The 25,440-nt window shown below is 37.0% G+C and overlaps 1 protein-coding gene across 7 annotated transcripts in view; it reads left to right on the forward strand.

Annotated features, from left to right (window-relative positions):
* The first annotated feature begins 8,472 nt into the window (after positions 1-8,472).
* The window catches only part of LOC113178342 (cytochrome P450 2C5-like), a 33,616-nt gene continuing 16,648 nt past the window's right edge, over positions 8,473-25,440 (forward strand). For 2 of the 7 annotated variants that reach the window (XM_077798472.1, XM_077798474.1), the window contains exons 1-5: positions 8,473-8,644; positions 9,611-9,773; positions 9,939-10,088; positions 23,913-24,073; positions 25,092-25,275. In XM_077798472.1, coding sequence (XP_077654598.1) covers positions 8,477-8,644; positions 9,611-9,773; positions 9,939-10,088; positions 23,913-24,073; positions 25,092-25,275 — 826 coding nt within the window. In that variant the 5' untranslated portion in view covers positions 8,473-8,476. Of the gene's footprint in view, positions 8,645-9,610; positions 9,774-9,938; positions 10,090-23,912; positions 24,074-25,091; positions 25,291-25,440 lie in introns of all 7 variants that reach the window. The other 5 variants (XM_077798476.1, XM_077798471.1, XM_077798475.1 and 2 more) reach the window with 5 other exon arrangements.

Here is a 25,440-nt window from a genome sequence, read left to right on the forward strand (position 1 = left end):
AGGGTGATCCCAATAATATTGAACTTATAAAAAAACAAACAAAATCAAATAAGAACCTCAAAATAAAGATAACAAAGGAGATGAATGACCAGTACAATGAAAATGACCAAATACTGAAGAAAGAAACAGAAGACACAAGAGGATGGGAATATATCCAATATTTATGGTTAGGAAGACTTGGTTATTAAAATAGCCAAACTTCCAATAGCAATCTATGGATTCACTGCAATATCAATTAAAATGCTAATGGTATTTTTCACAGAACTAAAAAATTTATTTGGAAATCAAAAGACCCCAAATTGCCAATGGAATTCTGGGAAAAAGCAGGAATGTTTCAGGCATCAAAATACATGACTTCAAATTACACTGTAGAAACACTGTGATAAGACATCATGGTGTTGGCATAAAACTATACACATAGACCTATAGAATACAAAAGAGGAATGAGGAATAACCTCACTCATCTATGGTTATCTTATTTTCTACAAAGCAGCTAATATTATACATTGGAGAAATGACAGCCTCTTCAGGAAAGTTTGCTGGGGCAGACAGACTTCCATATAGAAAAGATTGAAACTGGATCCCTATCTCTCACCCTGCAGAAAAGTCAGCTAAATAGGATTCAAAGACCTTAATGGAAGACCTGAAACTTTAAATTACTTGAGTAAAATGTAGTGGAAATACTCTAATATGTGGGAAGATTTCACAATTTCCTGACAACTACTCCAATAGCTTAATAAATTATACTAAGGCTTATCTAAAGGTTTTACATCAAATTCAAAATATTCTGGCAGCAAAGAAAACAATCAAGAAAGTGGAGAGACAATTTACACATGGGAGAATAAATTTTTAAAAAATTATTTTTTTGTAGTTGCAGATGGACAGAATGCCTTTATTTTATTTGCATATTTTTATGTGATGTTGAGGATTGAATCCATCCTCATGCATACTACCTCTGAGCCACAACCACAGCCCTGGGAGAAGACATTAGCCAGCTTATTCATCCAAGGGAGGAGTACTTGCTGAACAATCATTGAACTCAAAAACGTAATGAAAATAACTAATTAATTCATTAATGAATGAAAAGAGCTGAGCAATGTCTTTACAAAAGAAGTATACATATCCAATATGCATATTTTAAAAAAAGCTTCAGCATCTTTAAGCACTGGAGAAATGGAAATAAAAACAAAATTTAGAGTTCATCTCACCCCGGTAGAATGGTTATTATCAAGGAAAAAACAATCTTGCAAAGGATGAAGGGAAAAATGAAACTTTATAAACTGATGGTAGGAATATAAATAAGTCCAGCCAATGTGGAAAACAGTGTGGATATTCCTTAAAAATTTGAAAGTGAATAAAATGTAGGTGCCAGCTATACCAGTGTGACTGTGTATCCAAGGAGTCAAAGTCAGCATGCTGTAGAGATACTTGCATACCCAATTTATTGGGGAACGAGTCACAATAGCCATTATGGAATTAGCCTAGACACCCATCAGTAGATGAATAGATAAAGAAAATGTGGTATACAAATACAATGGATAATTATTCAGTCAAAAAGGAGATAGAAACCATGAAGTTCCATATATTTGGAAAAAAAATGATAGAACTGGAGAATCTTCTTTTGAATAAAATGATCCAGACTTTAGAAAGACACATATTACATGTCTTCTCTTGTACGTGGAATCTATAAAAAATAAAAAGATGACATGGAAGTTATGGGGTGTTATTAGGGAAGGGAAAGGACACAACAGGGAAGAAGAAGGAACTATGGAGGGTAAATATTATCAAAGTACCTTATATGTATGTTGGAAACCCACTATTTTATACAATTAATATTTGCTGATTATTATAATAAAGACGAGCTTTATTTCTAAAAGTCCACACTTGTTAGAAGGCAGATGGCTCTCGCATTTAATGACTAGATGTTCCGTTGCTCTAAGGAAAATAATTCTTCAAGATAGGGACTGAGATTGTATTCGAATGACAGAAAACTTGGTGTCTCAAGTGTCCAGGGTTTTGCAAGTAATCTCTTTAGAACGTAGGTGTTCTACATTTTATCTCCCTCACATTGGTTGGTGTGAGTTTCAGCCCAGTGGCCCTAAAGAAGATATAAATTGACTAAGATTCTGTGTTGATTAAAGTTACTATTGTTGGTTTTTGTTCTGGCTAGTGTTCTGGGAAGCACCCTTCTAATTGTGACCTTCTCCAGCAAAGTGGGACTAGAGTGTGTTCAGAAAGGGTTTGTGCATTCCCATGTAACTTTACTGTGCAGATTAAAAAAATGAAAAAAGAAAAAAAGGATCAAAACAAAACTGCAATATACAATTCAGACATCCCACTCTTCAATAAATTGATGCATAAAAATATTTGGAGTCAAAGATGGTAGAGTTGTGAGAAGGGAAAAGGAAAAAAAGGAAAGTCTCAATAGAAAATTGAAAGGTAGTTTCCATTGGCTTTCAAAAATTTTCTCAGCTTCCCTTCTCCCCAGGGTTGTGTGAAGTTTGATGGTAGCTCCAGTCTGGTGGCTGCCAGACCAGATGGGTGAGTGAGCTGATAGCAAGATTATCTCACACACTCTTCCAGTTTTCCAACCCATTGTAGACAGCCCCATCCCTGTGCACTTCAGTACTCACTGAGCTGGAGACAGCCCAGTTTTTTTCCAGTTTCACCAACCTGTGCTCCTCCTTGGGGGAACTGCTCCTAGTCTTTGACATTCTACAGGCTTGCTAGAACCAGACTGGCCCACACAAACCCAGATGCAATCTGATGAACTTGGGCTTCAGATTCCCTAGGCTCTGACTTGCTGTGGTCCCAAGGTCTCAATGCCTTTTCAACTTGCAGAGAGACCACCAGGGATGTGCTCACACAAAGCACAAGAGGCAGCCAGGTGGTGGCCACTAGCACAACCAGCATAAAAATCTCAGGTGCAACCAGACCAGCAGGTACCCCAAGAATATATCTCCAGGCCCTGGCTGGTGTACCTAAACTGAGGTGGCCATGCCCTGAGATGGTGGCAGTGGTGGTGGCAAACCTTCAGGCCTTGGTGCCTGGTCATGGGAGTCAAGGAAAGATTGAGGAATTGTTCTAGATTGAAGTTAACTGAAGAGACATGACACACAGTTGTACCATGTGATTCTGGATTCTGAAATGAACTTTCATTGGATGTAAAAAAATATCTGGGATTTATTGATAAAACACCAAAGAGAATAAGGTTTAGAGAGTCTCAGTTCATCAATATTAATTTTTTAATTCTGATGGCTTGATTGTTGTTATATAGAAAAATTGCCTTGTTTTTAAGAAATACATACTAAAATATTTCCAATTTACCATGACCTTGACAATCTAAGAGCATAGACCCAATGTTTATAAAACGCCCTTTCCTTTGAGCTTGTTGGATGTTGCCTAATTATTCAATTCAGCTTATTCATTTCTGCCAGAAAAGTCCACATAATGACGCTTTTTCCATTTCAAATGTTTCAAAGTAAAACAATTCTATACATACTAGGAAATTTTCTAAATACTTGTGGTTGTTAAAAAAGGAAGCCGGGGATGATGAAGTTGTGGCTTAGTGGTAGAGTGCTTGCCTAGCATGTGTGAGGCCCTGGGTTCAATCCTCAGCACCATGTAAAAATAATGAACTAAATAAAGTTAAAAAACCAAGGAAACCAGGCTGGGAATAGAGCTCCGATGTTAGAGTGATTGTCTCGCCTGCACAAGGCCTTGGCTTCAATCCCAAGACCCCCCCTCCACACACACACCAAAGGAAACTAATTGTGGATATTTATAAATATAAATACAATAGTCTTTCACAAAAGAGTTGATAGTGCCAAAGGACATCTCAAAAAGTGCTGAGCATCATTAGGGTTTATGAAAATACAAATTAAAATTTCCATAAGATATAATTCTTATAATCTAACAGAATGATTAAAATTTAAAAACACATATAAAATGTTGACCAGAATGTGAAGCAACTGGCATTGTCAGAAAAAATTATAAGTTGATTCAACCATTTTTACATTTCTCAGGCATAATTTACTGAAAGGGAACATGTATCTAGTTTGCATTTTCTCATAGGTATATACTGAACAGAAATGCAATCCCTTGCAAAAAGATTGAATAGCAGGGCTGGGGATGTGGCTCAAGTGGTAGCACGCTTGCCTGGCATGTGCGGGGCACTGGGTTCAATCCTCAGCACCACATAAAAATAAAAAATCAAGATGTTGTGTCCACCGTAAAACTAAGAAATAAATATTAAAAAGTCTCTCTCTATATATTTCTTAAAAAAAGAATGAATAGGAATGGGTATATATATATATATATATATATATATATATATAGTTTAAAATAGCCCCACAGATCATAGTACACAGATCATTAGTACACAGATCATCAGTACAACCACTTTGGAAATCCATATACTGTTTTCTCAAAAGGCTAGACATGGAGCAATCATATGACCCAGCTATACCATTTCTCAGTATTTATACTGAAGAATTAATGTCATAATACTGCAGTTACATATGCATACCCATGTTTATAGCAACAAAATTTATAATAGTCAAACTATAGAACAAGCACAGGTGTTCCTCAGAGGATGAATGGATAAAGAAAATGTGGCATTTTATATATATATATATATATATATATATATATATATATATATATGATATGTGTATTATATACAATGAACTTTTATTCAGTCATAAAGAAAACTGGAATTATGTCATTTGAAGGAAAGTGGATGGAACTAGAGATCATTATGTGAAGCAGAATAAGTCAAAGTCAGAAATTTAAAAGTTGTATATTTTCTTTCACATGTGGAAGCAAGAGAAGAAAAGGAAAGAAAGATCTGTGTAGATCCCAGAGACTCAAAATTATGATATTGGTGTAAGAGTAGACAATTGATGTACAGAACATAGGGCTTAACATATAAAAATAAAATCAACTGAGGTTTGACAAAAACAAACAAACAAAAAACAAAAGAAAACAAAACAATAAACCCAAAGGCAATTTAATGAAGAAGGACAGGTTTTTTTTCAATAAGGGTGGCTGGGACAACTGGACATTCACATGTAAAAGGGTGAATCTAGATGGAGACCTTACAGCCACCAGGAAGGATAAGTCACCATAGATGGATGGTAAATCTACACATAAGGCACAAAACTATAAAATGTGGAGAAAATCGAGATGCCCTTCTTCAGAAAATAGCTTTTAAAACACAACAGAAACACTGTCCATAAAAGGAGGAACTGTTTAATTACTTTTAATTAATGAACACTTCTATTTTGCAAAAGATATAGCCAAAGAAATGAGAAGACAAGCCATTCATTAGAAGTAACATTTGTAAATGACATCTCTGAGAAAGGAACATTATTCTAAATATACAAAGAACTCTTAAATGGAATATTATGGAATTGAACAACCCAAGTAGAATTGGGCAAAACATCTGAAGGGAAACCTGAACGAAGATGACATTCAAAGGCAAATGAGCATGTGAAAAAAATGCTTAACAATCATACACCAACCCCTGATGCAAACTGAAAACAAGATGAGATTCCACATAGAATGGTTAAAACCAAACCACTGATCAAACTAAAAAGTTGGCAAGGATATGGTTTAATGGGGACTATTAATCACTGTTGGTGTGTTTTAGTTAACTTTTGTGTCACTGTGACCAAAATAGCTGACATGAACTAATTGGAAGTGGGAAAGTTCATTTGGGGCTCACAATTTTGGATGTCCCAGTCCATAGATGGCTGACTGCATTACTTTGAGTCTTGCCAAGGCAGCACATGATGGGGGAAGGGTCCAATGGAGGAAAGTTGCTCAGCTCATGATTCCAGGGCACATCACCAGTGACCCACCTCCTCCAGCCATGGTGATGAGACTTTGAAAGATATTTTAGTAGTCACATCTACCATGTGATCCAGCAGTTGTGCTCTCTGTAATTATCCACATGAATTGAAGACTTGAGTTCTCACAACAATCTGCAAATGTGTATATATAGCATTTTGATTCATCACTGACAAAAACCAGAAGTCAGCAAGAAGTCCTTCAATAGATTGATGTACAAACAAATGGTGGTAAATCTACAATACAATCTTATTTGGTGTTAAAGTGAAATGAATTCTGAAAGCATGAAAAAACCCATGAAGGATTCTTTGCATATTAATAATTGAGAGAATCCAAACAAAAAAGGCTGCATATTGTACGATTCCCAATGTGTAACATTCTGGAAAATGCAACATCAGGGTAAGACTGAAATGACCATTTGTTGCCAAGAGCTTGTAGGCTAGGAAGGGATGAATAGGCAGAGCTAAGAGGACTCTTAGGACAGTGAATGTAATCTGCATGACAGTACACTAGTGGTTACAGGTTAGTGTACATTAGTCAAACCCCACAGAATGTGCAGGACAAAGAGTCAACCCTATGTAGTCTATGATCTGTGAGTGTCCATGTTGGTTTGACTGTATCTAATGAACCACCCTCCTGAGGCTCACTAATTGTGGGAGGAGCTTTGAGTGGATGTGAGCAGGGTGTGCCTAGGAACTTTACATTTAGGTTTGGTGTTACTAAACTTCTTTAGAAGTTAAATTTTGTTAATTAAAAAGAACAACATTCTAATCCACAATTCTGGCAAAGTTGAGGTTTGTATACTATGAATCTTGAGGGCTTCCTGCTGATACCCTCCTGAGTATTTGGACTGGGATGAGAATTCTGTGCCATGGGAAGTAGGAAATCTCTGACTGGGGAGCTGGAAAACCAGGATTCTGAGAGAAGATCTTGCACTGTTGCATTAGTGACACTTCATCTCACTTGGTCACTGATTGTTCATCATTGCTAAAAAGTAAAGTTCACACACTTGATCTCAGAAAACTCTTGTATCTTTTAATTATTTTGTATTCTTTCATCTATCAAAGGAAAGGCCCAGACAGTATTGTCAGGCCAACAGGAGAAGAAGGGGTGATCAGGGACTCACATCTCTTAGGAATAAAGTGATTCCTGGGACAAAAGCAACTGAGGTGATTTTTACCCAAAATAAGTCAATCAGATTCTTTTTAGAGTTCAGAGCTCTTGGAGTCAAGCAACAGACTACTACTTGTTTTGCCTTGCAGGTAGTCATCCCCTGCCATGACATGGGATCATGCCATGTTCTGCAGGTTATAAAACTGAACTGTTTTGATCCCTATTTAGTCAATCATTTGTATAATTATTAACAAAATTCATGTTTACTTTGAAAGTCAGTGATTATGATGAATCATGAAATACTGAACCTTGCTGCACAATCAGGAAATGTTGGTGAACACAGTAGAAGTGAATGTCTTTTTTTTTTTTTTGCTCTTTGATTAACATATTGGTGGTCCATCTTAATGGGTTTCATTGTGATATTTCTATGCACACATCCAGGGTGTGTTGATTAAATGCAGTTTGTTCTTATCAACCCTTCTCCCATTCATTTGGCAGCCTCTATTAACTATGATCCTACTTTCCAGTCAATTTTCTTTAGCTTACACACATGAGAAAACATGAAGTCCTTATCTTTCTTTGTCTAGTTATTTCAGAGAATAAAATGTCTTCCCTCCTTCCATCTATTGTGCTGCAAAGGACACTATTTCATTCTGTTTTATGTCTCTATAATATTAGAATGTGTATCTATGCCATATTTTCCTTATCTGTTATCTGACAGTGGGCATCTAAATTGATTTCTTATTTTAGCTATTGCAGGAAGTCCCATAATAAACGTGGGCATGTGATAAACATCTCTTCATATGCTGATTTCATTTCCTTTGATGTTTACTCACAGGTGAGATATCTACATTTTACAGCAGTAGATCAAGTTTTTTTTTTTTTTTTTTGGTTTGTGTTTTGAGAAACTTCTATACTATTGTCTATAATGACCTTACTAATTTTAATTTCTACCACCAGTGTATAAGAAGTGAGTTTCTCCTTGTGGGGAAGGGTGCAAGATGCAGGGAAGGTAGTTCCTAGGCTCAGGTCTACCAAGAGCAGTCTCTGTGTCCGTGTCCTATCCTGGACACTGCATCTCCAACTGTATGTTTTCAAAACATACAAGTCATGGAATATACTGAATTCCTCAAAGTCATAGATTCCCAATTGGCCTGAGGGTGTCAATTTAGCATGACAAGTAATTTTCTTGCACAAAATTATTAGCTTAAGTATTTATCAATCATAGCAGCACATGAAAATATTTGTTCTTTCTTTTGTCTACTAGCTGGTAACGGGACAGCAACCTACTACATTTAAATCATAATCTTCAGGGTGCTTACTAGAAAACAAGAAATATCAATATTTTCTGTTTTATCTGTTGTTGGAAGAAAGCCTCCTGGAGAGAGATGAAAGTCCACTCAGCTTACTGTTTGTTTATGTGTCAAAGGGTTACATATTTGATTAGCAGGAGACCATAAAAGTTTGGATAGCATGGTCACAGTTATCTCAGTGGGAAGAGAAGACTCCAATGGGTCCAGTGGTGGTCCTGGTTCTTGGTCTCTCCTGTCTGCTTCTCCTCTCACTCTTGAGACACAGATCAAGGAGGGGGAAGCTCCCTCCTGGGCCAACTCCTCTTCCAATTATTGGAAATATCCTGCAGATAGATGTTAAGGACATCAGCAAATCCTTAACGAATGTAAGTATGGTTTGTGCTTCTTCAGTGGCTTGTGAAGGCAAGTCAGTTGATTGCTGTTTTTAAAGATAGTATACTTCTGGAGGAATACTCTTTTAACAGATGAAAATACTCCCTGTAAACCTTGATGTCATGTGCCATATTAGCTCCATGTTTTACACAGGATTGCTATGAGTATAGAACTTCTCTGCAGAATCAACAATTATGCCTGAAAGCAAAGAAATAGTGTAAAGATTTTTGCAATAGCATGAGGTCGGATATAGCAACAGGAAAGAAAGAGACACAAAGAGTCAGTGTCCAATTGATGATATCAGAATTCTTTGCCTGGGGCTGGGAATGGACAAGGGTAGAAGAAATGGTTCTTCCAGTGGATGTTCATGTCTTGGTTCTGCCTTTGCAGTGTGTACTTTGTGTAATAGCTGCAGACCCCAACCATGGCTGGGCATTATGATCAAGCGAATTAACTTAAAAATACCACTTTCTAGGGTTCACCATAGGGCTATCAGCATCTTCTGCAAAGAGCTTTGTAGGTGATCCTGAGCAGTCTCTTGGGTATTGATTCCAAGGTTTGCACAGGGGTTCGATAAAGTGCTCGAGCATCAAATGTTGATTCAGTGACGTTCCAATTTTGTTCTCTTATCTTAGCTGTGGAACCCTTGAAATGAATTTGGAATTCTCTGATCTCATTTTCATTGTTAATGAAACAGGGCAAATAAGACTGCTGAATGCATTGATGTGAGAATTAATTTTAATCTGTGTCTGAAAAGCCTTGAAATTATATGGCACATCAGAAGCCATCCATCAATGGCAGCTCTCAATCATTTACATATGAAATGCAGAAATATTTCCATCTCTGTGTGGTAGAATAAAACCTTAAAATGATGAAGATAATATCAGCCAGAATCAGCATGATGCATGGTTTAGGTAGTGATTTGGTTTGCTAATATTTGCATTTTTTCCCATTTCCAGTTGTCAAAAGTCTATGGCCCTGTGTTCACTCTGTATTTGGGCATGAAGCCCATTGTGGTGTTGCATGGATATGAAGCTGTGAAGGAAGCCTTGGTTGATCATGGGGAGGAATTTGCTGGCAGAGACTGTATCCCAATTTTAAAAAGAAGTAAGAAAAACTTTGGTAAGTGCACGTGCATGTGTGTGTTGTGCAGTGGTCATTGGGATTAGTAGCATGAAGAAAAGAGACCAGGGCTCCTGAGGCAGAGCTTGGCCATCCCTGTGGTGTCCCCCAGTAGCTTTCCTGCCTTGTTGGGTCTCCCTTCTAATCTCTTTCCTCCACTTGTAGGTATCGTTTTTAGCAATGGAAAGACATGGAAGGAGATAAGACGCTTCTCTCTAATGACCCTGAGGAATTTGGGGATGGGGAAGAGAAGTATTGAGGACCGTGTTCAAGAGGAAGCCCGCTGCCTTGTGGAGGAGTTGAGGAAAACCAATGGTGGGTGCCTGTTTGTGTCACTGACCTTACCAGAGTGCCCTCTTCTATAGTGACCTTCTTGGAGGCATTTCAGTTGAGTGAGAGCTCTCATGATGGGCCTTGGTTGTGACCCCATGTGGGACAGGGATGGTTTTAAAAAGGGACAAGACATGTTTGTTTATCAGTGTTGTCTGGGTAGTGATGTGCTTTGGCCTGCAGTTGGGGAGTAAAAGTTCTTTTGATCTGTTTCTGTTCTGAATATTTTTATTTTTCTTTCCAATCAGAAATTATGAACTTAGTATGTGAGTGGTTTTTTTTCCCCTAAAGAGTTAAGGAGCAGTGTTTTCCCTTAGTGTAAATGAGGGCAACCTATTCCATATCATGCCAGTAGAAAACCTTGGTGAGTGATGGGGAGGCAGTGACCCCACCACTCCTTCACGGAATCCCAGCTCTTTGCCATCTGCTTTCCTTACGTTGGACGACACTTGTGTGAGCAGCTTCACCAACATGGCTCAGGATTTCTTCCAGGTCCAGGCTGCAGTTTTGGCCAGTCATGGTGTATTGTATATTATTAATTGATTAGCTTTATCTTCATAAAATTGACCTCAATTATTTCTCTCTAAATACGGAATGATTTTTTATTTTTTTATTTTTTTATTTTTTTGTGGGGTGGTGCTCCTTTAAGAGCAGTATTTTCAATTAATTTTATTAAAATATAATTTGCATTCAATAAAAGGTACCCACAGTTCAATGTGTTTTAACAAAGATATTCCCACGCCCCTGGGTCTACCACTCCAATCAAGTTATAGATAAAACATTTCCATCTCTCCAGAAAGTTCCTTTATTCCTCAGTATAGTTAGTACTCTCCCTGATCCCAGAGAATCATTGGTTCTCATTTCTACTGCTACCTGCCACTCATCTTGCCATCGCTGAATCTTTAAACAAGTACTTTCTGATCTCTAGATTTTTTTTTCTGTTTATTTTTTTTCCTTTTTTTTATTGGTTGTTCACAACATTACAAAGCTCTTGACATATCATATTTCATACGTTAGATTGAAGTGGGTTATGAACTCCCTATTTTTACCCCAAATGCAGATTGTAGAATCATGTCGGTTACACATCCACAATTTTACATAATGCCCTATTAGTAACTGTTGTATTCTGCTACCTTTCCTATCCCCATTATCCCCCCTCCCCTTCCCTCACATCTTCTCTCTCTACCCCATCTACTGTAATTCATTTCTCTCCTTGTTTATATTCCCATTCCTCTCATAACCTTTTATATATAATTTTGTATAGCAATGAGGGTCTCCCTTCATTTCCATGCAATTTCCCTTTTCTCTCCCTTTCCCTCCCATCTCATGTCTCTGTTTAATGTTAATCTTTTCTTCCTGCTCTTTCTCCCTGCTCTGTTCATAGTTGTTCTCATTATATCAAAGAAGTCTTTTAGTATTTGTTTTTTAGGGATTGGCTAGCTTCACTAAGCATAATCTGCTCTAGTGCCATCCATTTCTCTGCAAATTCTATGATTTTGTCATTTTTATTGCTGCGTAGTACTCCATTGTGTATAGATGCCACATTTTTTTTTTATCCATTCATCTATTGAAGGGCATCTGGGTTGGTTCCACAGTCTAGCTATTGTGAATTGTGCTGCTATGAACATCGATGTGGCAGTATCCCTGTAGTATGCTTTTGTAAGGTCTTCAGAAAATAGTCTGAGAAGGGCAATAGCTGGGTCAAATGGTGGTTCCATTCCTAGCTTTCCCAGGAATCTCCATACTGCTTTCCAAATTGGCCGCACCATTTTTCTGTCCCACCAGCAATGTACAAGTGTACCCTTTTCTCCATATCCTTGCCAGCACTTGTTGTTGGTTGACTTCATAGTGGCTGCCAATCTTACTGGAGTGAGATGGTATCTTAGGGTGGTTTTGATTTGCATTTCTCTGACTGCTAGAGATGGTGAGCATTTTTTCATGTACTTGTTGATTGATTGTGTATCCTCCTCTGAGAAGTGTCTGTTCAGGTCCTTGGCCCATTTGTTGATTGGGTTATTTGTTATCTTATTGTCTAAGTTTTTGAGTTCTTTGTATACTCTGGATATTAGGGCTCTATCTGAAGTGTGAGGAGTAAAGATTTGTTCCCATGATGTAGGCTCACTGTTTACCTCTCTTATTGTTTCTCTTGCTGAGAAAAAACTTTTTAGTTTAAGTAAGTCCCATTTGTTGATTCTTGTTATTAACTCTTGTGCTATGGGTGTCCTATTAAGGAATTTGGAGCCTGACCCCACAATATGTAGATCGGAGCCAACTTTTTCTTCTATCAGACACAGAGTCTCTGATTTGATATCAAGCTCCTTGATCCATTTTGAGTTAACTTTAGTGCATGGTGAGAGAAAGGTATTCAGTTTCATTTTGTTGCATATGGATTTCCAGTTTTCCCAACACCATTTGTTGAAGATGCTATCCTTCCTCCATTGCATGCTTTTAGCCCCTTTATAAAATATAAGATAGTTGTAACTTTGTGGATTAGTCTCTGTGTCCTCTATTCTATACCATTGGTCCACCCGCCTGTTTTGGTACCAGTACCATGCTGTTTTTGTCACTATTACTCTGTAATATAGTTTGCAATCTGGTATCGCTATACCACCTGATTCACACTTCCTGCTTAGAATTGCTTTTGCTATTCTGGGTCTTTTATTTTTCCATATGAATTTCATGATTCCTTTATCTATTTCTACAAGATATACCATTGGTATTTTGATTGGCATTGCATTAAACCTATAGAGAACTTTTGGTAATATCGTCATTTTGATAATGTTAGTTCTGCCTCTCCATGAACAGGGTGTATTTTTCCATCTTCTAAGATCTTCTTCTACTTCTCTCTTTAGGGTTCTGTAGTTTTCATTGTATTAATCTTTCACCTCTTTTGTTAGGTTGATTCCCAAGTATTTTATTTTTTTTGAGGACATTGTGAATGGAGTGTTTTTCCTCATTTCTGTTTCAGAAGTTTTGTCACTGATATACAGAAATGCCTTTGATTTATGCGTGTTGATTTTATATCCTGCCACTTTGCTGAATTCATTTATAAGTTCTAGTAGTTTCTTTGTAGACCCTTTTGGGTCTTCTAGGTATAGAATCATGTCGCCCGCAAATAGAGATAATTTAAGTTCTTCTTTTCCTATTTTTATGCCTTTAATTTCTTTCATCTGTCTAATTGCTCTGGCCAGTGTTTCGAGAACTATATTGAATAGAAGTGGTGATAGAGGGCATCCCTATCTTGTTCCAGATTTCAGAGGGAATGCCTCAACTTTTCTCCGTTCAGAATGATGCTAGTCTGAGGCTTAGCATAGATAGCTTTTACAATGTCAAGGTAAGTTCCTGTTATCCCTAGTTTTTCTAATGTTTTGAACATAAAGGGATGCTGTACTTTGTCCAATGCTTTTTCTGCATCTATCAAGATGGTCATATGGTTCTTATCTTTAAGTCTATTGATGTGGTGAATAATATTTTTTGATTTCCGTATATTGAACCATCCTTGCATCCCAGGGATGAATCCTACTTGATCATGATGCACAATTTTTTTGATGTGTTTTTGTATTCGATTCGCCAGAATTTTATTGAGGATTTTTGCATCTAGGTTCATTAGAGATATTGGTCTGTAGTTTTCTTTCTTTGAGGTGTCTTTGTCTGGTTTCGGAATCAGGATGATGTTGGCCTCATAGAATGAATTTGGAAGAGCTCCCTCTTTTTCTATTTCCTGAAATAACTTGAAAAGTATTGGTATTAATTCTTCTTTAAAGGTTTTGTAAAACTCCGCTGTATACCCATCCGGTCCTGGGCTTTTCTTGGTTGGTAGTCTTTTGATTGCTTCTTCTATTTCATCCATTGATATTGGTCTGTTCAAATTGTGTGTATCCTCCTGACTCAGTCTGGGCAAATCATATGACTTACGAAATTTATCGATGTCTTCACTGTCTTCTATTTTATTGGAATATAGGTTTTCAAAATAATTTCTAATTGTCTTTTGTATTTTTGTAGCATCTGTTGTGATATTGCCTTTTTCATCCCGTATGTTAGTAATTTGAGTTCTCTCTCTTCTTCTCTTCGTTAGCATGGCTAAAGGTCTGTCAATCTTATTTATTTTTTCGAAGAACCAACTTTTAGTTTTGTTAATTTTTTCAATAGTTTCTTTTGTTTCAGTTTCATTGATTTCCGCTCTGATTTTAATTATTTCTTGCCTTCTGCATCATTTGCTGTTGTTTTGCTCTTCCTTTTCTAGGGTTTTGAGATGAAGTGTGAGCTCATTTATTTGTTGGTTTTTTTCTTTTTTTGAGGAACGACCTCCAGGCTATGAATTTCCCTCTTAAAACTGCTTTCATTGTGTCCCATAGATTCCTATATGTTGTGTCTGTATTTTCATTTATCTCTAAGAATTTTTTGATTTCCTCCTTTATGTCTTTTGTAACCCATTGATCATTCAGTGACATATTGTTCATTTTCCATGTGATGTAGGATTTTTTCGTCCTTCTTTTATCATTGATTTCCAGTTTCATTCCATTATGATCAGATAAAATGCATGGTATTATCTCCACCCCTTTATATTTACTGAGCGTTACCCTATGGCATAATATATGGTCTATTTTTGAGAAGGATCCATGTGCTGCTGAGAAAAAAGTATATCCAATTGATGATGGTTGATATATTCTATATATGTCAGTTAAGTCTAGGTTAGTGATTGTGGTATTGAGTTCTATAGTTTCTTTATTCAACTTTTGTTTGGAGGATCTGTCCAATGGTGAGAGAGGTGTGTTGAAGTCACCCATAATTATTGTGTTGTGGTCTATTTGATTCTTGAACTTGAGGAGAATTTGTTTTATGAATGTCGCAGCACCCTTATTTGGTGCATAAATATTGATAATTGTTATGTCTTGTTGGTGAATGGTTCCTTTTAACAGTATATAATGTCCTTCCTTATCCCTTTTCATTAACTTAGTCTTGAAGTCGATTTTATTCGATATGAGGATGGCCACCCCTGCTTGCTTACGAGGACTGTGTGCGTGGTATATTTTTTCCCATCCTTTCACCTTCAGCCTGTGTATGTCTTTTCCAATCAGATGTGTCTCCTGGAGGCAGCATATTGTTGGATTTGTTTTTTTAATCCATGTTACCAGCCTATGTCGCTTTATTGGAGAGTTTAAGCCATTAACATTTAGAGTTATTATTGATATATGGTTTGTACTTCCAGCCATGCTTGATTATTTATCCTTTTTAAAAAAAAAATTTAGTTTCTTTCTCCATGATTATCTTTCCCCCCACCTTCTGTCTTTACCGAGGCACTTCGCACTGATGGCTTTGGTTATTGTTTTTCATTTCTTCCTTTTTTTTGCTCAAGATGCTTTGCAATGCTGGTTTTCTGGCTGCAAATTCTTTTAACTTTTGTTTATCATGAAGGGTTTTCATTTCATTGCCATACCTGAAGCTTAGTTTTGCTGGATATAGAATTCTTGGTTGGCATCCATTGTCTTTCAGTGTTTGAAATACATTGTTCCATGACCTTCTTGCTTTCAGCGTCTGTGATGAAAAATCCATTTTTAACCTTATTGGTTTACCCTTGAATGTAATCTGCCTCTTTTCTCTTGTAGCTTTTAATATTTTATCTTTGTTCTGTATATTGGATATCTTCATAACAATGTGTCTTGGCGTTGGTCTACTGTGATTTTGTGTGCTAGGTGTCCTGTATGCATCTACAATTTGTATATCCATTTCCTTTTTTATTTCTGGAAAGTTTTGTGTAATTATTTCATTCAGCAGGTTACTCATTCCCTTGGTTTGAATCTCTGTACCTTCTTCTATCCTGATGACACATAAGTTTGGCTTTTTTGTATTATCCCATAACTCTTGGATGTTTTTCTCTTGATTTTTTACCAGCCTTTTTGAGTTGGCTAGACTCTTTTCAAGATGATATATTTTGTCTTCATTATCTGACTTTCTGGCTTTCATTTGCTCCACTCTGTTAGTGATACTCTCACTTGAGTTTTTAATTTGGTTTATCGTTTCCTTCATTTCTAGAATTATTGTTTTTTTTTATTATCTCTGTCTCCTGATAAAGATGCTTAACTTCTTTTTTTATCTGTTTATGTGATTCGTTTTCAATGTGTTCTTTCACTGTTTGAATTTGCTGTCTCATATCCTCTTTAAGGTTCCCTTCCATCCGTCTAAGGTGTTCCTTGAGTTCTTTATATGACCATTTTTCTGATGACTCTAGGTCCTCCTGAATATTTAGGCTGTCCTGCATTGTTTGTACTTCTTTTTTCCTTGCTTTATCATGCTGCTCATGTTACTTCTTGTTCTGTTTGACTGCTGAGTTACTGTTTACTCCTATAAATTTATTTGATGCTTGGGAGGAAAGGTATTAAAAGGGAAGGGAAGAAGTCACTAAAGAGAATGAGAGTAAGCAGGTAGAATTCAAGGAAGGGGGAATAAGAAAATTGAAAAGAAATGAAAAGACAAAAGAAGAAAAAAATAGGAAATAAAAAAAGAAAAAAAAATTTAAAAATAATAAAAATAAAATAAAAATAAAATTAGAAGAGAAAAATAAAAAAATTAAAAAAATTTAAAAAACAACAAGAAGGAAAAATGAAAATGAAAAAAAAAAACCCAAATCAAAAAAAGAAAAAAAAAACAAACTAATAAATGCATTCTTAGAGTTTGATTAACTTCTCTTCCAGTAGGTGGAGCTCTGCCCACCAGGCCAAGCTTCTCCTGTCAATACGCGGGAACCAATCACTGTGCAGCAGCTCCTCCTCCCAGACTGGGCGAGTCTCCAATCCTTTGTGCCTAGGGCCTCCTTTTGTGTCTAGTCACTTCCCCAATTTTCCTCTAGCCAGGCCCCTCTCACCGGTGACGCTCACCACAATATTGGCTACATGCCAGGTCTGCTGCTCCTGGGAGCCCTGTTTTCATGAACGACTGGGCACACTCTCCCTGTTTGCCATTCCCTCAGACCCTAAGTTTTTAGAGCTTGGGGCTGAGAATCCTCAGCGAATTTTACTTGCCCTCTGGTAGCAATGCCCCCGGTAGCTGGTGCAAGAGACCTCAGTTGTCAGCACTGGTGGGAGCGGTAGCCGGGAGTTCCACTCCGCGGGTCCCGCGCCACTTCTGATTCCCTCGGTCTGGCTATCGCGTTCACGGGAGAGCCTGGAGGGGCCCTTAAGGTTTCCCCAATGTGTGGAGAGGAAAAGTTAGGGAATTACACACCTGTATCTGCAGGTTTCAATGAAGTTATCTCCTCCGCCGCAGTCTGGTGATGTCAGTTCTCTTGCAAATGGTTCGTTTCCCTTTGCCAGGTGACCAATGCAACAGGTGGGTCCTTATTGTCTCTCCCAAGCCCCGTTTCAAACCTGTGGCCACTACCTATGAAGGCTCGGTTGGCATTTACCTCCATAGGATCAGAAGGGCTGACCAGTTGTTTCAGCCGGATGGATTAGTGCTTAGTCACAGCTGTTTGTCTGCAGGAAGCAGGTGAATGGGAGCTTGAATTCAGCCCATCCAGGCTCAGTGTGTGTTCGGAGAGGCCCAGACTGTTCGCCCCAGATCCACGTCAGCTCAGCATTGCCTAGTGATCCTGAGAAAACAGAATTTAGACTGTTTATGACTCCCTATGCCCGCACAGCTGAAGAGGTCAGAGACTTGATCTCTCCGTGCCCCCCACCATGTTGGATCCTCCGATCTCTCCAGAATGATTTTTATAAATAATCACAAACTACATCTTGTTATCCATATTTAGTGTTTTGATTCACATACTTTGGTTAAATATCTGTTTTCATATAAATCTACAAAGAACACAGACATTTATAAAATGGTTTCTTTAACTAGATTTTGAAGACTATCAGTGTCTCCTTACATAGTCTTTCCTAATATAATGTTAACTCTGTTTTCAGTTTTCCATTTGTTTCTTCCCCTTTTCATTGGATTTGGTGTTAGAAATTATGGTCCTTATTTTCCTCCTACTGCCAACTCTACTCACCTGTGAAGTGTCTGTGAAGTGAATGTGATTATCAGCTTCGATATCAATTTATGTGCAGTTCTGAGAATAGAACTCAGAAAATCACATTTTCTGTTTCAAATGAAATGGAAAAAAAGATTAAAAATTCAATTTTACCAGTGCACAACACACATGTATACACACTCCAAATTTCCAAGACTCTGCAAGTTACCTTCCACCTCCGTGGATGAAAATATCACATTTCTAAAAGCTTAGAGCCCTGCAATATTTAAAATGCTTGCACACAGCATCTAGGAGAAACTTTTTCTATTTTTCAAATGCCCTCCTATTTTTTCAAAGTGGCATTTTGCAGAGGGAGTGGTTTGTGAAGTAATGCCAGTGAGCCATTAAGTGTGGAGATTCCTTATTGATTGACTGCTGTATCTAGTTTATGTTAATTAAGATAATCTGTGTGGAATGTATATATACCCTTCCTGTCCTACAATAAAGGGCTCCCACTCCTGCTGTATCAATGTACACAAGTTCCTCCTCACCCCCCTGGTTATTTTGCTGCAGCCAGACTTTGGCAGATGGTGGCCCGTACGGGAAACGCCTGAAGCTTGGGGGTAAGTGAAATTGCTCGCCCCTGAAGGAGAGCAAAAAAAAAAAAAAAAAAATGGGTGACCATTTCAAAAAACAATGTGTTCTTGTTTTCATTTATTTCGTTTTTATTTCAAGTTGCCTGTTTCTAGAACTTTCTAGAACTTTCTCAGGCAAACTGGGGAAAATGGTTGACTCAAGGTTTGAAGTTGTTTGCCCCCGAGGAAGAGAAATTATTAGAGGAAGTAGGCACCTCAGTAAGATCAAGAACATTTAGGGCATATGTTGATACAATACAAAAATGTAGCCCATGGCTTTTTAAAGAGGAGTTGTTAAATATATCACAATGGGACCATCATGGTATCCTAAAGTGCTGAAACATCAACCACTAAATATAAAATCATGTACTCTTTACTTATTAAGTTCCATAAGGTAATATATTTAAACATTATGTGTGTTTTCATAAATTGGTAAATGGAAAAAAAGTTTAATATTGCTTTCTGTCTGTGTCTTTGCTGAAATAAGGTTACTAAGTGTTAAGATTTTATCAGGTGTAATTTATATACAAAGAGTATAAGAAGTTTCAATTGGGTTTCAATTATAGTATTATATTACCATAAAATCATGAAAGTATCTCATCTTATTAAAGTGGAGTAATTTGTCTAAATTCAGAAATTTTATAAGGGTTGTTTCAGAATGTGAATTTAAAAAAAGGGTTAACAGCTATAAAAGAGATATAAAAAGATTCAAGATGTGGAAATGTGTTTTAATATGAAAGCTGAAGAAAAAATAAATGTTTTTAGATGAGATAATCTTTGTGTGATAAAGTAAAAAGTTGTAAAATGTCTAAGTAAGTTGCAAAAGGCTTTAAAAGGTTAAATTGAAGGTGGTTAAGATGCCTTCATGAAGGAGGAAAGATTGCATTATTCGAAGCCTAGTTAATCTTAAAAGCATTACTTAAAAAAAAACAACCCATGAAAATGAGAAGATAATAGGATAAAAGCAATTTGGAAAAGAATATTAGAAATTTGAAGGGAAAAACTTTGAAGACAGAAGTACAGGAAGGTAAAAAAAAAAGATAGAAAAGATGTAGGAAGATAGAGAAGATGTAGGAAGACAAGAATTTTAAACCCACAAAATAGGAAACAAAAGAAATAGGAGGGAAGAAAACAACTAAGGATGAATGTACAAACCTTAGGGAAAAAAAAACTAGAAGATAGGAATAAGATAGAAAATGGTTGAAAATGTCAAGTAAAGGTTTTTCAGATAGAAAATGCAAAAAGCTAAGACAACTATTAGATACAGATATTCAATATAGAAAAAGGTAGAAGAGAGAAGTTTAAAGTCAAATATTGGATAAAATAGAAGAACAAGGATATTATTAATAATTTTTTTTCAAAAAGCCCATCAACTTTAATTTCTGGTGGTGCAAAAATTAGAAGTCTCAGATGAGGGTGTTAAAATTTATAGACAAGAGCCAATTTAGAAAACATTAAACTAGAAGGAAATTGGTTTAAAACCACATCAAAAAATTAAAAGGACTAAAGTAATTCTAAAAACTAAGGCAAAATGCTTTTGGAAGACTTGAATTTAAAAGGATCTTTAAATTTCCAAAGGATGCATATAGGACATTTTGGAACATCATCCCTGAAGAAAAATCAGTTAATGTTTTACTTAACAGAATTCCATACAATCCACAGGGACAAAGTATAGTTGAAAGAGCTCATCAAACTATTAAAATGTACTTATTAAAGCAAAAAGAGGGAATTGGGAAGGGGTATATATCCCCCAAAGATAAAGTTAAAATAACCCTTTTTACTCTAAACTTTTTAAATTTGGATTCATCAGGACTTAGTGCTGCAGAAAGGCATATGTATCCAAAAAATGTACATAAGCCTAAGGTACTTTGGAAGGATATTCTAACAGGATAATGGAAAGGTCCTGACCCAGTGATTGTCTGGAGTCGGAGTTCTGTTTGTGTGTTTCTACAGGAAGAACAGCAGCCAATTTGGATTCCAGAGAGACTAACCAAAGTGATTTCTACAGACCAAAAAGAAGATGATTTCACTCAAATCCATAACAGCTGATATCCAGAGCTCCAACTTGGCTATTCTTACATCTGCAACAGTGATTAACCAGGATGCTTTTTTCAATATCTATTTTATTATTGCCTTTTCTCATATCATAAAGTTCTATTTTATTTTTTGAGCTCATACAGACATATGTTAATGTTTTTCTGATCAGTTTTATTTTTTGAATGTGGAGTTTTTAAACATTACAATGGAGATTTCACCTGTGTAAAGCTACAAGGCCTTTACTATTGTCTTATGTGTTGTACGTTTGTGTGCACTCTTGTGTATTGTGTTGTATGTCTGTGTGTGCCTATGTCCATATATCATATATGAGGATAGCTCATGAAAAAATGGATCCGAATTTTTTTTATTCACGTGATTTTAATGGTTTAATTTAAATTGGGTAAACAGCTGTTGAGGATTGTTTTAATATGTGTACAAATAAGGAGGTTAACAGATCTGTTTGTTTACTTTCACCTTTCCTTTTCCTTTTCTGTTCAGGATAATGTAAATTGTTCAGAAAATTGTTTTCTTAGTACCTGTTGGAATGTTACAGAATTTTGTTTTAGCATCATTGCCAGAATTCCTATCTTCATCCCAGTGCTGGTGAAGACAAAGATAAAACAAAACTACAGCTTCTATGATAGCTATCACAGTAAACTGTATAAACTGATGCATCAATGAATAATAACTCAACATGTAATGCTCAATCAAGGAGTTGATTTACTTAGGGAGGAAATGGACATATTGATAGACTCCTCCGCTTTAAACTGCTTGCAGAACTTGCCTGGACTATGTATCACTTGTATACATTGTGAACTATCTGTTGGTACAACGAATTGTGGTAGTGCTGATGTATCTTTGCTGATGGTGTCACCAGTGATACAATTTTTCCAAAGGAGCTGTCAATTGGGTTGGTGTCATGGCATTTCTGTATCCTCCTCCCTTCTGCTAGTGATGGTGCATAGGCCTATCCACAAGTATGGCTGCATGCTGGACCGGTAGTCAGTGATGGGTATGATCCAATTGCAGTGGTACCAACCTTAGACAGGAGGCTGATGCCTAGAGGTCAGCTCATCCGATGACGAGTAAAGACCATATGGTGTATTGGACAACCTAACAGGCACGGTCCCTAAGCCACATTGCTTGTTGTTTAATTAAACAGAAGGGGGGAGATGCTGAGAGCCATAGCCAAGTAGGAATGACGCATGGCAATTTGGGTTGAAAGGTGACCCTGCTCAGGGATTAGGGTGGCTCTGGGGTTAGGGTGGATCCTGCTGAGAATAGGGCGGCTCCAGGATTAGGGCGGAATCTGCTGGGATTAGGCGTATCCTGCTGCCTCAGGCGCCCACTCCTTTGGTTTTTCCATTGAGTTCTCCCCGGGTTCTGAGAGAATCGGCACATGGAGCTGGATGGAGGCAGTGTGTTCACGGGTATTGTGGGTAGAGTGTCAGTGAGAGTTCGGGAATAAAGAGTTGCTGTTTCAATCTACAAGGCTTTGTGGTGGCTCTGTTATACTGTGCCCAGCCAGACTTCAGCACAAAAATGATTAAAATATACCGTTCTTTTCTTTCTGTCTGTCTTTATTTCTTTTTTTAATTGTTGATAGACCTTTATTTTAAGTATTTATGTGCAGTTCTGAGAATAGAACTCAGTGCCTCACACATGCTAGGCAAGCTCTCTACCACTGAGCCACAGTAAAATTCATTTTTTAAACTTTTAAATGAGAATAATATGTGTCTATTAGTTTTACATTTTTGATTGCCTTATTTGGGGTTTGTTTTTTGAATAAAAGTTGTTTACTTTAGCAAAGAAATACAATCCACTTATTGATATGACTCTTTCTTCTCAAAATTCACACACATTTTGCTTTTCTCATTTTTTTCATCTATATGCCTGAACTCACCCACAATCTCACTTTAGTTCCTCTCCACTGGTTCAACACAGAATTCTTTCTTCCATTCCTTACATATAAAAAAGTTTACATGCTCACAGCATAGCCACCTTCTGTATCTCATTGCTGTATTTTACATAGGCTTTACAGACCCATGTGATTATGTTCTGAATACTTGAATTATTATGTTTAAGATGGTCTTTTGCCTTTAAGAATCAGCACTTGGGCATGGTTGGGCAAGCTTGTAATGGCAGTGACTTGAAAGGCTGAGACAGGATGATCCCTAGTTCAAGGCCAGCCTAAGCAAGTTAGGGAGACCCTGAGAAATTTAGCAAGACCCTGTCTAAAAATATAAAAGAAAAAAAAGGGTTGGGGACTTAGTTCAGGGCTAAAGTGCTCTTGGGTTCAATACTCAGTCCAAAAAACCACAAGGGCTAAAGAGGTGTAAGGAAAAGCAGTGGATGTGAACTAAGTATTGTAAACTCCATTATTTAACATGTTAGGTTTTCAGGGCCTACTCAGAGTTAGGTAAAAGTGATACTTTGTTCTTTTTGGTACTGAAGATTGAACTTGGGGCACTTTACCAGTGAGCCATATCTCCAGCCCCTTTTATGTTTTGTTTTGAAACAAGGTCTTGCTAATTCTTAGGGCCTTGTTAAGTCCTTAGAGACTCACACTAAGTTGCTGAGGCTGGCCTCAAACTTGAAATCCTCCTCCCTCATCTTTTAACACCTCTGGGATTACAGGTATGTGCCATTGCACTTGGCAATTCTTTGTTTTAAAGCATGTGAATATTTTGCTGTCAGTTGCTCTGTGTACAATATACTGTTTAAAATGTGTACATTGTATATACCTGTGTTTCTGCTCTGGATACTGGACTTGTTAAGTAGAAAGTTAAGGCTTTTTAAATATCTATTTTTTAGTTTTATGTGGACACAATATCTTTATTTTATCTTTATGTGGTGCTGAGCATCGAACCCAGTGCCTCCTAAATGCTAGGCGAACACTCTACCACAGAGCCACAACCCCAGCCCCAGAAAAATAAGTGTTTATCTTCCCAAATAGCAGAATGTTGCAGTGTAAAGTGTATTAGTCAAGGCAGTGGATATGAGCTGAGTATATTAAACTCATTTATTTAGCTAGGGAGGCTATCACGGCCAATTTTAAAGATATTTTAAAATCATTTCCAATTCTTTTTTATTGAAATATTTTTATTAATTTTTAATTTTTTTGATAGTTGTCCTTTAAGTTATACATGATCATAGAATGTATTTGACTCATTTCCAATTCTTTAGGCTCACCCTGTGATCCCACCTTCATCCTGGACTGCGCTCCTTGCAATGTGATCTGCTCCATTATTTTCAAGAACCGGTATGACTACCAAGATCCAGATTTTCTCACCTTGATGAACAAGTTCAATGAAAACATGAGGATTATGACCTCTACATGGGCGCAAGTGAGGCCAAGATCCATTCTCCCTTAGAAACACTTTAGTCTTTTTTCTTCAGACACATCCAAAATAGTATATGGTGCTTGAGGTGATGTGATTGCCTGGATTGTACTGTCTTGCCTAGAGCCATGGAGCAAATATCTGGGAAAGGTTTTGAATTCTTTATTTGACATGCAGGAATATGAAGGTGCACATATAGAGCTGGCTTTGAGCCCACTCCAGTGAGTGGATATTTCTTTACATATCAAAGGCCTTGTATTTGTAAGGCCCTTGGTGACTGCCCAAGGGATAACCATGTCACTCAGTGGACATCCTAGGACTTTTTGAAAGCTCCCAAAGCCCACAAAGCCTGCCCACCAATCAACACTTGGAGGACTTTTCATCCAAACATGTGGCAGGAATATCTCAATTCAGAAAAAGTATATTTTCTGCAAGTAAAGAGAATAATAGGGACAATGAAACTTTGAGGAATCACTGAGTGGGGTAGGTGTTTTGATATGTAGCTGCTATCCTAGCTAAAAAGATCACTGGCTTAGAAGAGACTGGTCTAGAGGACAGTTGAGCTCCATGTATTTTTGGGCCACCTCATTCCACATCTGAAGCTGGTTGACAGAAATAAAAAAAAAGGGACTAGTGTTGTGTTCTAAATCAATGTTTCCCATATCCCTTAATGTCTTTTGTTATCTATGAAATGTGAATCACCTTAATTCATGCTGTCATATTTCATGTTTTGGGGAAAATTGATGTAGTAAAGAAGTGAAGTTGTATAAAATTAAGTTTTAGAATAAAGAAGTTTTTAAATTTCAGGAATGATTATCCCTTGTGATGCTCCAGTAAGAAAATTCTCCCATAAATCATTCTATAAGAATGATTGAATTATATATTTTTCAGTAACAATGACACCTCAAGATAGAACCAAATTTTATTTACATATAGAGCAATAAGTTCTTATGAGAGCTGGCAACATGTCACCTATGTGTTAATTAAGTACTTTTTATAAATATATTATTGTTTTCTCTTATAGGTCTACAATAATTTCCCTGCTCTCATTGATTATCTGCCAGGGAGTCATCACATTTTATTCAAAAATATTGATTATATTATAAATTATATTTTGGAGAAAGTAAAAGAACATGAAGAATCCCTGGATGTTAATGATCCTCGAGACTTCATTGACTGTTTCCTGATAAAAATGGCTCAGATACAGTGTTGCCATCAGCCTAGTTTTTTGATTCCTTGATCATTTTGTGGTTTTCTGAACCCCTTTAAATTTGTAGAAATGATACATGATCAGGACAATAGTGATTCTGAAGCACTTTTGTGACCCAGTGTATCATGAATCTCCATGAAGCATCATGGAAGACATGCAATTA

The sequence above is a fragment of the Urocitellus parryii genome, chromosome 5 (genome assembly GCF_045843805.1).
Source record: "Urocitellus parryii isolate mUroPar1 chromosome 5, mUroPar1.hap1, whole genome shotgun sequence".
Classification (NCBI taxonomy): Eukaryota; Metazoa; Chordata; class Mammalia; order Rodentia; family Sciuridae; genus Urocitellus; species Urocitellus parryii.